The 15,310-nt window shown below is 43.0% G+C and overlaps 2 protein-coding genes across 6 annotated transcripts in view; both read right to left on the reverse strand.

The window, feature by feature from the left end:
- Positions 1–271: 271 nt before the first annotated feature.
- Positions 272–10,678, reverse strand: LOC113585164 (kinesin light chain 2). 5 transcript variants are annotated; one of them, XM_027022505.2, is made up of 15 exons: positions 10,584–10,678; positions 10,213–10,281; positions 8,275–8,550; positions 7,341–7,653; positions 6,776–6,992; positions 6,148–6,337; positions 5,688–5,861; positions 5,285–5,384; positions 4,796–4,845; positions 4,427–4,494; positions 4,140–4,248; positions 3,803–3,949; positions 3,192–3,316; positions 3,018–3,075; positions 272–2,750 (listed from the first exon to the last, which is right to left on the reverse strand). In XM_027022505.2, the coding sequence occupies exons 3-15, from the start codon at positions 8,500–8,502 to the stop codon at positions 2,667–2,669; spliced, it is 1,863 nt and encodes a 620-aa protein (XP_026878306.1). In that variant the 5' UTR covers positions 8,503–8,550; positions 10,213–10,281; positions 10,584–10,678; the 3' UTR covers positions 272–2,666. The 5 variants fall into 5 exon arrangements, with proteins under 5 accessions (XP_026878306.1, XP_026878305.1, XP_026878304.1 ...); XM_027022504.2 differs by having other exon boundaries at positions 10,469–10,678; XM_027022503.2 differs by adding an exon at positions 9,250–9,323 and having other exon boundaries at positions 10,213–10,678.
- A 251-nt stretch (positions 10,679–10,929) lies between these two features.
- Positions 10,930–15,310, reverse strand: part of sf3b2 (splicing factor 3b, subunit 2) — a 39,009-nt gene continuing 34,628 nt past the window's right edge. Inside the window, exon 45 of the mRNA XM_035519992.1 lies at positions 10,930–15,304. Within this exon, the coding sequence (XP_035375885.1) occupies positions 15,186–15,304 (119 nt within the window). The 3' untranslated portion in view covers positions 10,930–15,185. The remainder of the gene's footprint in view (positions 15,305–15,310) is intronic.

Here is a 15,310-nt window from a genome sequence, read left to right on the forward strand (position 1 = left end):
GCTCGCACATGCACATTCAGATCACTTGTTTTTAGGTGATAAGAAAGCCTTCCTTCACACTTATTGTTTTCCCATCCTTTGTTTTGATGAGTCTTTAAAACAATTTACCCCAGGGACATTTCTACATTCATGTTAGATTATTAAGACTACACATTTATAATAGGTTCAAACACTTAACTGCTCACAAATAATCATACACCATCCTTAACATGTGACAAAATATTATTTCAACAGGTTGCTGTGATGAATAAAGCAAATCAACCACACGGAATTGGTTTGAAAAGACTTTTTTATTAATTTTGAACCTTTTATATGAAATACACGAGGTTGGCCCCCTCACAAGCAAAACCTTTGAAGAGCACTTGGCTAACTCCACCCCCTAAACCACATAAATCAGCACGACCGCATTCTAAAGTGTTGGGGAGATGTGCTGAACTCTGCTGCTGGCTTAAGGACAGTACTGTGGTGTGTCTGATGATGGTTTAGAATGGAATATGGTTGGAGAAAACAAATTTCAGGTCAGCACATAAAGCTGTCTGCCATTAAAGTAGTTCTCAGAGAAGCTCCTACACTGAGCAGCACTTTCCCCTTCACAGCGCATGAAGTGTTTGATAATCTAAGGTGTCAGAGGAAGGCAGGTTGCGGTGGCTGTGTCCGTGCAGCGGCTGGGCATGATCAGGTCAGTGACATGCAGCTCAGAGAAGGCCTTGAGGAGTGGAGCCTGAAGCTAGATTCACATCGGCAAACACACCACTTAGCAGAACCCTATGCTGGATAGGAAATGCTTGGACTAAGACGTTACCATTTACAAAGCAAAGGGCTACTGCATAAATGTGGGTGCACGCGCAAAGTAGGAAAGACAAAGGACAACCCAAGAAATTTGCTGCAGTCGACAGATCCTTTCTTCTGCATTCTTCTGACTGAACTTTTTTTCTTTTTAGCACATTCAATTGTGCTCATAAATAAACGTCTCTGCCTTTAGCTCTGTATATAACTCTGTTACCACTGTTATTGCCCGGTGTGATCAAAACCAAACTGAACTACACTTCTCCCTTGTGGTACATAATACAGCTGTATGACTAGGTATCTCTTTAGGTTTTTCCTTGGTTACAATAAGCCTTTTCTGATAAAGGCGGTGCAAAAGCAAAGCCATATAATAATGCACTAGCATCTCCTACCGACACAGGCAGATGTTAACAGTCTGTTACTCAAGTGACAAAGCAAGTGCATCAGTGCATGACAACACTGCAAACATTTTGAATTTCATCAAACTTGTTTTGGCAGGTGAACAGATGGTTAATGTTCATATAATTCCATGTAATTAGGAGGAGGAAAAAACCTTTTGAATTGTAACCATGGAAATCATGCCCCCTCAGTGATTGGACTCATTTTTAATTTTATATATATGGGCCTGACGAATCCTGTACAAGGAAATCGAACAAAAAGACATTAAATATGCTTGCACTAAATATTAAAACTGTCTGCCACAAATAAACAGACACACAACTATACCTACAGTCCAGTTTTATAACAGAATTTTGGACATTAGCCAGCATGAAGGAGACAAAGAAAAAGACAAACAAATACAAGAGTTCAACACAACAAGCCTCACCGGATATTCGGCTTGTCTCAATGTTCAGTTTTGCCCTTCACATTTGATAAAATGCATACCCAAGTAGTGCTTTCCTCAGAATTAATCACAAAAACAAGTTTTTTTTTTGTCTGCAATTCCTTCATTTGTAGCTAACTTTGTTTCCAGTTAATTCAAACAAAGATCCACTTCCTCTCTACTGTGTAAACAAAACCTCCTGTGCGATATTTACAAAAAAGGAAAACACCAAAATAATTTCAATAATTTAAACCCATATATACATAAAACTCAAAAGGCAAAAGTGAATTTTCACCAGTCACCACTATAGTTATTTAAATCTTGTCATTTCAAAGTGAAGACTATTCTTTCCTGTTGTTTTCTGAAGTCTTCTGTCATTATCTACTTAATTGTGTGTGGATCTGTGACCAAAGTCAGAATTTACGTACCATTTTACCTTTGTGACTGTGTTTGTGACATTTGCATTGGCAGGGTCCATGCCACTAACGCAGTAGACACGCAACATAGTTTGATATACGTGTATATATTATGTCCCTAAAGAGCATTCTGATTATGACTAATTAAGGTAAAATGTTTGCAATTACGTACAGTGATTCTTGAATGACTTTTTGTTATATGAGATGCTATTCTAACATGTTTTTTTCTGTTCAGACCATGCCATGACTCTACGTTTCTACCAGATGTCTCTAATTAGACATCCAGTCCAGAAAGCAGCATGCTGGATTATCTGATTTCCCGGCCACAGTTTCTGCCCGGTCCTGGACCGTTTCAGTGGAGAGCCTGCATCAACAGCTTAGTGCAGTTCAGCCACACACCCGGCTTAATCTGTGGGCGGGAAATGTCTCTGCTCGTGTTGTTCATTTGATCAAGGTCAGCATAGTTTTACAGCAAAGCAGACATAGCTACTTGATATGACATTGGTGATGTCAAATTAAAGACATTTTTACTCTTATGAAAATGTTGTAAAGAAAAATGACTTAGCAAGGTCTGATTCAATAATGCAAGGCAAACAGCCTCTCATCTTGGGCACTGCCCTCGCACAGCCCAAGATCACTATTTAACCAATCAGAGAGCTTCGCCTTGAAAGGTCCACATTGCTGGCACTCAGTCCTCTACACTCAGATAGGCCACTGTTTGCTTCCTGAAAATGTTTAAAAAAAAAAAAAAAGTTAAACCTTCAATGAATTCATTTTAAAATATAATTTTCAATTATTGTAAGTTGTGTTAATCATGGGCAAGTTAATAGATGATCTGGTATATTGAATTAAATGCTTCTGAGGGTATGAATTATTAACTTTTATGGTACAAATTAGCAGAACCCTTTGAGAAGTTATGAAAATTGTACCATGACATATACCAAAACCATCAGTTTTTCAAAGTTTGTGCACGCGCGCATGTTTGCACACACCTGTGATGTCTCTTCCATGCTCTTGTTGAGGAAGTTCAGAGAACTTGCCCTCTTCATCCTTAAACACAAAAACAGAGCTTTCGATCAAAGCTAGCTCCCAGACTCCACCGCCAGACCCCTTGCCCGCATGGACTGTGTGAGCTGTGTGAGGAGTGCTCCATGCCCCTTGCTCACCCTGGGTTGCGTGGCTCCTGGGGGCCACTGCCCTGCAGTTTCTTCACCAGCATCTCACTGCTTCGCCGCAGAGCATCCCGGATCTTCCCGAAGGAGCCACTCCGACGCAGAGAGCCGCTGCCGTCCTGCAGAGGGCATTATGAGCCAACATCAGACACAGCTCTGCACACGAGCTGGTCATCTCAGCAGAGAACGGCCAAGTCCTTCCCCATGACAGACTACCACTTTCAAGTAGGTGTTTGGTTCTATAGGCTTGCATTTGAGGGACACTGTTCTGTGAAAAGGCTACAAAATATGTCAGATGACCCAAACAAAAAAAACCCAACAAAACAAAAACCCAACCTTGAGATTATCATTTTCTGGGAAGACTACACTTTTGTCTACATTTGTAACACTGAACCCTGAGAGCTAGAAGTGCAAGCTAAGCAGAGTGAATATCATTAGGGTCCACAGGAAAGCCACAACTTTCTTGTACTTAAAATGGAAAAAACATGTGTTTAAAAAAAATTAAAAAAATTTGAACCTTTGCTATATATACATAATTGTATTAGGTTGGATGTGAAAAGCACAGTATAAAATATATAATACAAGGAAAGAGTTGATGTACAAACCCCGTTCCACTCTGCCTCGTCAACCTCAGAGTCCCCACGCTGGCCGCTGGGGCCATTCAGACTTTCTCTGCACTGCCGTCGGTCTCCACTGGGGGCACCATCCTTGAGCAACTCCACTACCTTACTCTGGTTAATTGCATCTATACCCTACACAGAATCACAGTGAAGGAAAAAGAAGGAAGAGGCAGAGAGAGGCAGAGAGAGAGAGAGAGAGAGAGAGAGAGAGAGAGAGAGAGAGAGAAACAGACAGACAAACAAGTATTTCAAATACTTAGTATTTTACTTTCGGTGGAAGATATTCACTAGCTCCAGCTTCAGGGAGTGGGTGTGGTGGTACCTGTTTGCGGTTCTTTGTGGCACACTCCTCCAGGGTCTCAGCCGCCTCCAGTTTGCCCTGGCGCCGGTAGAGCGCCCCCAGGCTCCTCAGGGTGTTGGTGACCGTGGGACTGCACGTGGCAGGGAGATGAAGCATATGCACAAGTTTCAGAGGGCTTGCCCTCAGCCAGTACACAGGAGAACGCCAGGCTTTGGCATGGGAATGACAGGCAGCTACACACTGTGTTAGCAGAGGACAAAGAGACTGAATCTATGTCTGGTGCCCATTTCTGCCTGGCCAGCACTCACCTGTCCACTTTACAGGCCTTGTACCAGCTGCCATACTCTCCATAGGGACCAGAGTCCTTCTTCTTACCCTGGAGTAGAACAATAGAACAAGCACATTCTCTGACCAGAAACTGCACATCACTGACTACTGGTTGCGTAAGCAGAGGTCTGGAATATTCATCAGCCTCAAGACAGATCTCTAGTACTGAAAGGACCCAGCACTGCACACTTTAGGGTTTTCACTGCTCTAATTTTAGATTCCTTACTTCTCCACAGTTGAGTTTTTCATATTCATAACTGCTCAACAGAACAGGACAGTACAGTGGTCCTTCAGCACAGGAGCTGAACTCTGGAGGTCAGAGGTGATGAGACAGAGTCCATGCACTCTACCTTGCTCTCCTCTCTCTCTTCTGCGTGCATCCAAATGGGCTTGTTGTCATCTGCAAAGAAACAGAACAACCAACAAATTCACACTTTTATTTTAATTTCATCCACATTGATTTCCATATTAATTTTTCGTCTTTACTTGTATAAAGGCATACTGCTCTTACATATAACTGAACAATTTTAGCAGACAGGTTTATACACAAAGACTCCAGGCATGTGTGCCATGCCAGCCTATAATCTCTCTGTAATGATCTTGAGCTTTTGTGTGCAAGCATATACAAGTCTTCTCGACTACAGGTCAGATGTTTGCTGGGAAACCTGTCAGCATGTTACACCAGGCAAGATCAGATCTCAGCCCAATCCTGCTGGGAAACACCAAAGATTGGTTTTACTTCCCATAGTGCTCTCACTCTCACACCCCCCCCCCCACACACACACACCCACACCCTTTCTCCCTCCTGTTTATATTTGCAGAGATATGAAAGGCCGTACTGTTGACTGATCCAAACTGCTTCTCGTGCGCGCGGGTCAGGATTTCCTTGTAGAGGGCCTCTGCGTCCTTAAACTTGCCCTGCTTTAGGTAACAGGTCGCCTGGGAATGGCAGAAGGAGAACACGCTCTCATTGGCTGTTGCATTTTTAGACGCATCGCCGATATCGAATACATGCTTGACGAGAAAACACACTGCACTGTTCTGGACTGCAGTTTCAACCTGAAAGAAGACACGATCCACTGCAGTCCTGAAGGGCTGCGTCAGAGAGATCAGTTTAAGTGTTTTCCTGTCAAGGTGGGCAGTCAGCTTACAAGGAAATGTTAAAAGATGAAGGTGAAGGGTCTAAGATGATGGAGATGTGTGCTGTTTGCAGTAGCTGTGGGAGAGATGAGGGGCCCTCACCAGGTTGTTCTTGGTCTTAGCCACGTTGGGGTCGTCTGCCCCCAGCTTGCTTTCGTAGATCTCCAGCGCACGGCGGTAATAGTACTCCACCTCCTCGTACTTGCCCTGGTTCTGGCACAGCAGGGCAAGGTTGTTCAGTTGCTTGGCCACGTCTGGGTGGTACTTCCCCAGCACCTGCCAATCACACACAAGCAGGTGTGAATACACAAACCAGGTCACGTCAAGCCCTGCAGCTGACGTACACATCATCAGCAATGTCAGGTGCTGGCCATGTGTACAGCGTAACTGTTAAAGCCATCATACCACTGTACCGCAGACTGTTAAAGCCATCGTACCACTGCACTGCAGACTCTGTTAAAGCCATTGTACAACAACATTGTAGGCTCTGACTGCACCTAGTCAGGCCAGAATCCAGCTATCTGAAATGTCATGTTGGCTAGCCACTCTCTGATTCACACACCTTCTCCCTGATCTCCAGTGCCCTCTTGCACAGGGGCTCGGCCTCCTTGTATTTGCCCCGCTTGCCGTAGAGTACGGCCAGGTTGTTGAGGGTGGCAGCCACGGCTGGGTGGTCCTTGCCAAGGGTCTTCTCCCGAATAGCCAGGGCGTCGTTCAGCAGGTGGGCTGCCTCTTTGTACTTATTCTGGTCCCTATGCAAAGCATGGCCTTTCAGCTCAACACAGGGTGATTCGACATATGCATATAGATTTTGCTTAATAAAACATGTCCAACATTAGCATTGCATACTGTAGTTATCTTGTTTGTGGACAACAAACATGACCCATATATGTTCTTCATGGAACAGTGAGTCTACGCTGGCACACTGTTGAGTAAGACAGCTATACCAAACCAGATATATGCAAATGAATACAGCCCACCTAATCTAGGGCAGCATTATATATCACTTGCAACTCGCGATCTCAATATTGAACAAATGAAAAAATGACACAAAGCCATGACACATCAACTAGTGTGTTTGATAATATTGCAAGGCATATATCGCAAACATGATATGAAATATGGCTTGCACAGCACAACAGGCCCACTATCACTGAGCACTGAGCCTTCACCCCCGGTCACCCGCTGACCTGTAGACAAGGGCGAGGATGTTGAGCATGGTGGCGACGTCGGGGTGGTCGTGGCCCGAGGTCTTCTCTAGGTCCTCCAGAGCCTGCTTGCAGAGGGGCACGGCTACCTCGTACCTGCCCTGCGATGCGTACTGAATCACCAGGTTGTGTAGGGTGCGGAGACGTGCGGGGATCTCGTAGCCGCCCTGCTGGGCGGCCACCTCACCGCTGGGCTGGGCTGAGGTCAGAATAAACACAGTTGTAACCAGACTCCAGTATCACAGGGGGGATTACAGGAAATGTTTACCTCTTTTTTACGCAGCTAATCCCTCTGACGGGAGACTTGTTTGCTATGGGCAACATCCATTAAGGAAATACTGGACCTGACTCTGCCTGTAGAACACTGTCCCTGTGTCTTGTTGTGTAAGCACACATTTTTATGGCTGACCACATGGTCTAAATAAATATTTTCATTTTCATAACCCACACTAGCCCCTGATCCAAAGGGAAATTCAAACTCATCTGAACAGTTGACACCTATGCAGAGCTAAGGTGAAAGAGCAGACTCCCTCTCGCCGTCTCTCACCTGGTCCCTGGTCGTCGTCATTGGGGAACAGGTCATCCAGGCTGTCCTTGTCCCTGTCCTTGTCGGCAGGCTTGTCGTCGGCCGGCGAGGCGCCGTCATCGTCCAGCTTGCGGATCTGGCTCATGAACTCCAGGTGCTTCTTCTCCTCCTCAAGCTGAGCCACGTTCTGCTCACTGCGCTGCAGTTTGTGCTGCGTGTTGGCCAGCTCGTCCCGCAGCCACTGGTTCTCCTGGCACAGGCGCCGCACCTGCGCACGCAGCTTCTGCTTCTCTGACTCCACCGCACTCAAGTGACCTGACAGTGCAATCATCACCTGCCCAGTGACCAGCCAATCATGACAAGTGCGTTTCCAGCCATTCAGGAAACAAACAAAAAAACAAAACAAAAAAAACAAAACAACTTCAGTTGCAACCTCAGACAAACTCTTGTGGGCTCTTAAGGCAAACTCTTTTTTTAAAAAACCCATTTAATTCCCCCACCCAAAAATCTTAATTTTAGTCATCAAGTTAATTCACCCCTACCAGCCAGCTAGCTATCCCCTGTCAGATGATAACTACAAACTGGGAAAGAGAGACCCAGACACATGAACCCAATCACCAACATCTTTTTGAGCTACTGCTCATTCAGATGAAACTGCCCTCAACTGCAAGCATGAGCAAACTGATGCCCACGGCTGCCTAGGGCTTTACTCCTTGACCAGCCCCAGCTGGCTGTCGCAGCCATGGATAGCCATGCCATAACTGGGCTCAAACCACAGCACAACAGGGCAAAAACTTTTCTGTAGCATCACTCAGGAGACCAGAGGGAGCTGAGAGCAGTTCCTCATCCACTTAACCACTCTCCAGGCCAGCTCTGACCTCTCTCCACCAGCAAGATGCAGCCCCGCAGAGAGATGCTGGCTAAAGGGCTGGGGTGTGGCAGCAAAGCGGCATACCTGCGCCTCGCCCAGACCCAGCTCGATGGCCTCCAGGCTCTTGCGGAGCAGGCCGGATTTCTCCTGCGCGGCGGGCGGCTGGGAACACTCCAGCAGGGAGCTGAGGAGCTGGGCGTGCTCGCCACGCAGTGTCTCCAGGCCCTGCATCACTGCCTTGGTGTTCAGCACGATCTCGTCCTGCGTGAGCCGCTCCAGGGCCTCCTCATGCGGGTACACCATGGTAGACATCGCCAAGGACGTCTCAGCTTACAGTTACAAACACTCGCTGGGGGAGAACTAGGACAGAAAACCACAGGGAGAAAATGTGCCTTGAACATAGAAATAAAACTGTTTCCTAGCAAAATATGTTGCTTGTATTGGGATCACTGTTTAACTTAACCTTGACGGCTAAACCTTTAAAATCCTTGAGAATATTAATCTGATGTAGACCTTTAAAATTAATTTTAAATGTTCCCCAGGCTACAGTTAAATATTTGATGCAATTATCCTTTGGGAAAAAAAACGCGAGCGAACACAAAGCCTAAGTATCTCTTCCATAATTCACACAGGCATTAAACATTTCAGAGTAAGAGCGCCACTTAATATAAAAACGTCAAAAAGAGCAGTACTCACTCTAACTGTGAAACGTAATAATTGTACGTCAGGACTCCATTAGCGACTTTGCTGCATTACCGTCCTTGTCTGAGTAATTATTGCACTTCAGGGCTAACAGTCCATCTCTGGGACACCTCAAAAAGACACTCAGCACATTTTTGACCGCCGAGCCTTGCGCGCTGACAAGAGATCGCTCTCTCAGCACTGTGGGCGCTCATCAAAACACTACTCTCAATGTACGAAAACTACTAAGCCCAGCGCGTCTGCAGCAATCCTATACGTGACCACAGTGCCACTTTAGCGCAACCACTGAATAACGTACGAAGACCTCCTATGTCCTGTGTTCAATTTTTTTTATTTTTTATTAAGTTTTATCCTCACCTGGGCTTTCGCTTTCTTGCCGCCAGGTGGCCCCCGCTTTCCCTGCCCCCACCCTCCTTCGTCCCGTGTATTCACTGCAATGCAGCAAGATGAGGAAGCCCCTTAACGTCCCAGAGGCCGTAGTGGGATGCAGAACCGCGAATAGCTAGAAAAACCTTCAAGCATCTCAGCATTACGAACTGACCGCTAAGAAAAAAAAAACATGAGCTATGGTGAAATTAAATTTAACAGCTAAGGTGATACGTAATTACCTAAACCAGATCAATCAAGGTGACCGGTTGGCAAGCTGCGGACACAAAGACTCACTAGCATCCATACTGCAAAGCACGGCATTCCTGCCAGGTTTTCTTCCATTGCAGACCTTGACTTTAGTTGGGTGTAGACACTTAGCTACCTAGTTTGGCGTGAAATCCTCTGTTAACGGTTGTGTAACTTGAAAGCTTACCAATACAAACTCAAACGTTCAAGGCCAGTTATACAAGAATAGGCATTTTCTCACAAAATAACTTTCAGATAATGCAGCTGGCTACTTGTTACATTACATGATGACCGGCTAGCTACATTTGTCACGCCAGGATTCCGTGATCAACACGTAAACTGCGCATCACTAGCTATCTGATGATTCTGTTTTTAAGTTACAGACTCCAAACATGCTGATATATCCAGACAGAAACATTCGGAAACCTAGCGTTATTGGATGGTTAAGACTAGACACGTTCAAACTAACTGGCTAGCTACTGTTTTTAGCCTCAAGCTAGCTGGTTTTCTTCAGGCTTGGACAAAAGCCTACCTGCCAAGTCTCGCCTGCATCAATGTCAATCACAATCTAACGTCAAGAACGTCAACTCCTTATCTTACATATTTACAGAAAACATGCAACGACCAACTTACACAAGCTAACGCTGAAATAGTGCAATTTGACAATAAATAGCCATGTTAACAGCATTTCATTCAAATATTTACCTTCTCCGCCGACACTGATGGGATTGTAGTGTTTGTGTTCAAATAAGTTAATGGTAGAGAATCACTAGTCTGTGGTTTAAAAAAAAAATAATCGCAGTTCTTAGAGGCTGTGACCACAGGTAGCTAACCTATGTTAGCTAAATGATTGCGAACTGAAACGAAATCCGTTAGCTAACCTAGACAATTACAACTGAAGCATCCTAGCCCAATACGACAGTAAAAACAGCTAGGTTAGCTAGCTTAGCTCGCCAGCTACCTGTGATGGACCGGTTGCCAGTTTGCAGTCGCATCCGATTGGTAAATTTATACCAATTAGTTTATAACAACGGCTTGCCCAACGAACAAAAAGCACATCTCGGCGAATAGCTTACGTTTATTTATTTATTTATTCATCGTCAGTCGGCTACGAATAACGCAGCTATCCACCCCCGCAGCTGCTCTAATGCATATGGGTGACAGCCGCACACTGAAGATGGCCGTTAATCCTAACTCTCCCAGAACCCACAGCCCTCGCGCGGCGCCGTGACATCACGAGCCCAGGAGACTTTGCGTGTGCCACATTTTATTAGCATAGTAGTTGCAGTTTTGAATATAATCGACAAAAAGTCGCTTAAAGGGAGCTAAAGAACCCACTAAAAGCGTTAAAATCTGAAACTTTATCCTCCGCTAGTAACACAAGCCAATCTTTCTTTTAAATAAACGGAAAAAAAACGAAGGCAGAGTACAAATAAACTGTTTATTAAAAAAAGACCACTTTTTGATCCCACACATTAGCCCACTGACAACTAAATAATGAAAAAGCAGTACTACAAAACATTGAATTGAAAAAACAACAAAAAAATATCCAAGAACTAGATTCATATTACAAGCACTTCTTAAAGATATGTACAAGCACTGTTATTTTTTGATATAGGCAAAAGGCAAAGGACCGAAAACTACTAAACCAAAAACAGTGCATGTGCAAAAATACTTTCATCCACAAGCTCGGCTTCTCTAGCAAGACGTTTGCGCCAAATGTCAGTGCGCTATTCTACCACACTGATCCTGAGCCTTGGGATTAGCTTTTGCAAGAACTCAGAACACCAAAGCTTGTTGAATTCAATACAAGTATTTTCTCAATGTGATGAAGAAACTCAAAGGCTCTTAAGGTCTGATTTACTAAAGCAAGTGACACATGATTAAGTTTATGGATCAGTGATTATGATAAACTTCACTCCAAATAACTGGTTTTACATTTCTGACAAATTCCACACATGGTAATAACTTTAGCAAATCAGGCCCTTGTGCAGGAGTGAAGAGAATTATTTTTTTCAGTTGCCTTACAAAGTATTAGTTTTCAATCAGTGTGCAAGGAATTTGTTCAGTAAGGACAGTAAAACATTGACGTCACACAAAACACAGATTCAATGACTGGTCCAGACATCATGACAGATTGAACAGCACAAAAGGGAAAACACGCGCTGTTCATACACAGACCACCAGAAGAAGGCAACAAGACGATTCAAATGAGACAGTGGCGCAACTTCAAATGGAACAAAGTGCATCAGTCTCCATTAAAATGACATTGCATTAAAATAGGTAACATTGCAAAAAAAGTCAATATTTGTGACCATTCTTATTAGATCAGCAATACTACACCAAGCCCTGTATCTTGCACTTCTAGTGATATAGAATAAGACAGCTGGAGCTCTCTGGCAGTGGCATTCATCATCATCATTTCTGGGCTATTTTACAAATATTCCATATTAAAAATTAATAATGTAAAACAAAAATGAAACAGCTCCAACTAATGAATTTTTTGAAATACAGCCCAAGCCACATTGGATCAGTCAAAAGATCTGTGTGCATAAGCTTGATACAGCTGGACAGTACCACTCAAAAGGTGTTCACTGTTGAAAAGGTTTTGCACAAAGAGCCACTGCTTACAACATGCAGACAATCAGCGCACCAGAATGGCTGCCAGGTTCTTTGAAGGGGAAGATAGCAGGCACTCTGTCAGAGAATGACTGACAGTCTGGTCTACTTCAAGATCTGGCCAAAGATCCCCAGAACACTAAGCAGGCAGAGTTTGAGGGGTCTGGTAGGGCTCAACTCCACTGGTGACCACCATGACCCAGCACTAATCTACTAAAAACTCATTTGGAGTTTCTTTAGTTGTTGGCATTTGGTGAGCTATATCAGTAGGGAGTGGTGACAAGCAAATGTGCTATGGAATATTTATTAGCATGTTTGCAAGCTCTTTTTGCAAAACTTGCATTAAAAAAAAGAATATGGGAAAACATAAAATAAAATTAAACTAAAAAAAAAAAAAAAAAAAAGTTTTTTTTGTTAATATCCACTCCAGAAATAAAGGTTCCAACAAATATTTCAGTTAACCCATTTGGATTGTAACAAACTTAATACTTTTTGCCACACAAAAATCCCAAGAACTGGAATCTTTGTAATCTACTCAAACCTTTAGCATTTAGAATGTGATAAACTGAGACAAAAACCCTAGAAAATACATCATAATTGTCATGTAATTTTCTTGTACACTTCTGTATATTTTGCTGTATTTAAATGGGTGGAGAACTACTACTTTGCGTGTCATTTCTGTAAGAAACACCCCACTGAAAGGTCACAAGCTTAGCCAATCAGAGGTCTTATGTAGCCTTGTGTCATGATTAAAGGGTAGGCATACTGCTAAAAATACACACCACAAAATTGATCAGCAACCACTGAAATTAACACATGCTCACATCACTCTTACAGTGGCACAACATTATTTTATAGCCATTTTGTTTTCAATAACCTAATTTCATACACTAAAACCTTTGTCACCTTAACACCAACAAATATACCTCACATAACTCAGACAAAAATAGAACATCACTTTAGTAGAAGCTGCCCGTTTCTACAACTAGCAGCTAAGCAGATAAAGGGCGATAGTAGCTCTTAAACTCTGACTGAAGATCAGCATTGGCTCTTAGCTCTTCATGTTAATGACTCCAATTGTGAGTGGCAACCTGATGCCAGATCTGCTCTTAAAACCTGATGCCAGATCTGCTCTTAAAAGAGCTTTTCAGAGTTTAATATTTGATTCCTGATTGTGAAGACAGTTGTGAGTTAATTTAGACATTACTCAAAACCGCAATATGTGAACAAACTGTGCTTGAAGTAAATTAGCAATCACTTCCTCATAAGAAAGTAAATAAAAAGATCATAAAAAGGGAATGATAACATCTGAATATCAGGGAATGACATACATTATCAAAGCATAGAGGAAGATCATTAAAAAAAAAAAAAGTGTGTTCATTTTTATATTAAATCCATGCCTTTGATACATCTTGCTATATTTATTTTTTAAAAGGCCAAAATGAATTTCCGTATTTCAAGCCACATAACCTTGATTCTGAGGATGTTTTACCAGTAACCTCCCCCAATCACTGAAACAGGGAACAGAATGGTTTTGCTTTGGCTACAAGTCAAAAAGCTTTGACTGAGGTAATCAAATGTAAAGACTCCAAAATGAATGATGTCTAATTCTTTTTACCGTAATGTTTAGGAAACAACAAACCAAATATGAGATGGAATTTTAGATAAACCTTTCTTTGGTTACCAAACCAAACATCAATGACAGTAGGAACCAATATACTTAACTTACGAAGAAGAATAAACTATGAGCCGTGTTCGAAATATCCCTTTAAAGACAGTTTATGCCAACAATGATATCATGCTACTTGGCAAAAAGCATCATATATTCTTTCATTCTTGAGAACTCTCTCGTTAAGAGTAATTTCCTAACTCCCAACAATATAGTACTGTGGAAGAAAATGTGTTTGTGAAATGTAAATTAAGTCTAATGTAAATTAAGTGCACAGCTTGCAACAGCATTTCAGATCTAAAAGATCCTTACCCTGGCCAAGTCTGCTGAAGAACCTTGGAAAAAGCTGATGGTTGGAAAAAAAAAAAAAAAAAAAAAAAAAAAAGAATCTTCAGAAACTAGTAAATTAGTCTCACACACTTTGCTAAAATGAAGTATGGGATTATTATTTTTTTTAATCTCCATATGATTTTAATTCACCTCAACCTGGATGAAACCATCTTTCCTCATTACCACTAAACGGACAACTAAGAACACCAGTCGTTTTTACAACCATGAGGACTTGGTGTGACCACTGGACAAATGACATATGTTTGCATTCGGACTGGCCAGTGTGATCTTTGGAGATATGTTCTATGAAGAAAACAAACAAACAAACAAAAAAACAAAAAAACCTTGAGCTACATACATTTTATAAAAAGGACACTTTTTGATGTACTCACATTAGAACCAAACAGTTGAATGCTCCTATAAGACAAAAGCTTAACTTGTGTATAAAATTAAGAACAAAACGCACAGAAGTAGCCGGTGGACAGAGCATCCACGCCACAGCAAAATGGGCACGCTCAGTGAAAACAGCAAAGCTTTAGGTGGCGAATAGTAGGTGCACAGCTGATCACATGCACAGGTACATACGCTGCATAACACAAATTGTACTAGTGGATGGTGGGTGCTGTAGACATGCAGATCAGAGGTTAACAGTGTTTGTTGATTCCACCAAAACATTGACAGTGAGGCCAATTATGTTCAAGAGTGCACTGCATCAGAGGTCATGACTAGGGTCATTTTTTTTGGATTTCTGCTTTGTCATGCTGTCAGTGTGACTCTTGTTGGTAGACTGAAGGTCCCCCGTTTTGTGCTTGTATGCTCAGAATTGGTGCTCTTTGACCTTTCAATAAATAAAAGTGACTAGCGCCATTAAAAAAAGTACACCTCAGCCACCAACTCAAACCCTGCAACACCATCTACCCCCAATCAGAGCATCACTTAGGGTAGGCTGCCTCCTCACAACTCCGCTACAATTGGCTAGCATTCCGACTGTCAGGAACTGTGTGCAATAGGGCGAAGGCTGCTGAGTGAAGGGGAGGAGTTAGAGGCCAAGTGGGCCGTCCTAGGAGGGCGGCTTGCTGTAGCCAAACAATCCAACTGGGAGGTACTTGACGTGCGTTGGCCACTGGGCTGCAAGCTGGAAGAACTTCACATCATTCCACTCCACGCCGTCAATGGACACTATGA

The sequence above is a fragment of the Electrophorus electricus genome, chromosome 19 (assembly GCF_013358815.1).
Source record: "Electrophorus electricus isolate fEleEle1 chromosome 19, fEleEle1.pri, whole genome shotgun sequence".
Lineage (NCBI taxonomy): Eukaryota > Metazoa > Chordata > Actinopteri > Gymnotiformes > Gymnotidae > Electrophorus > Electrophorus electricus.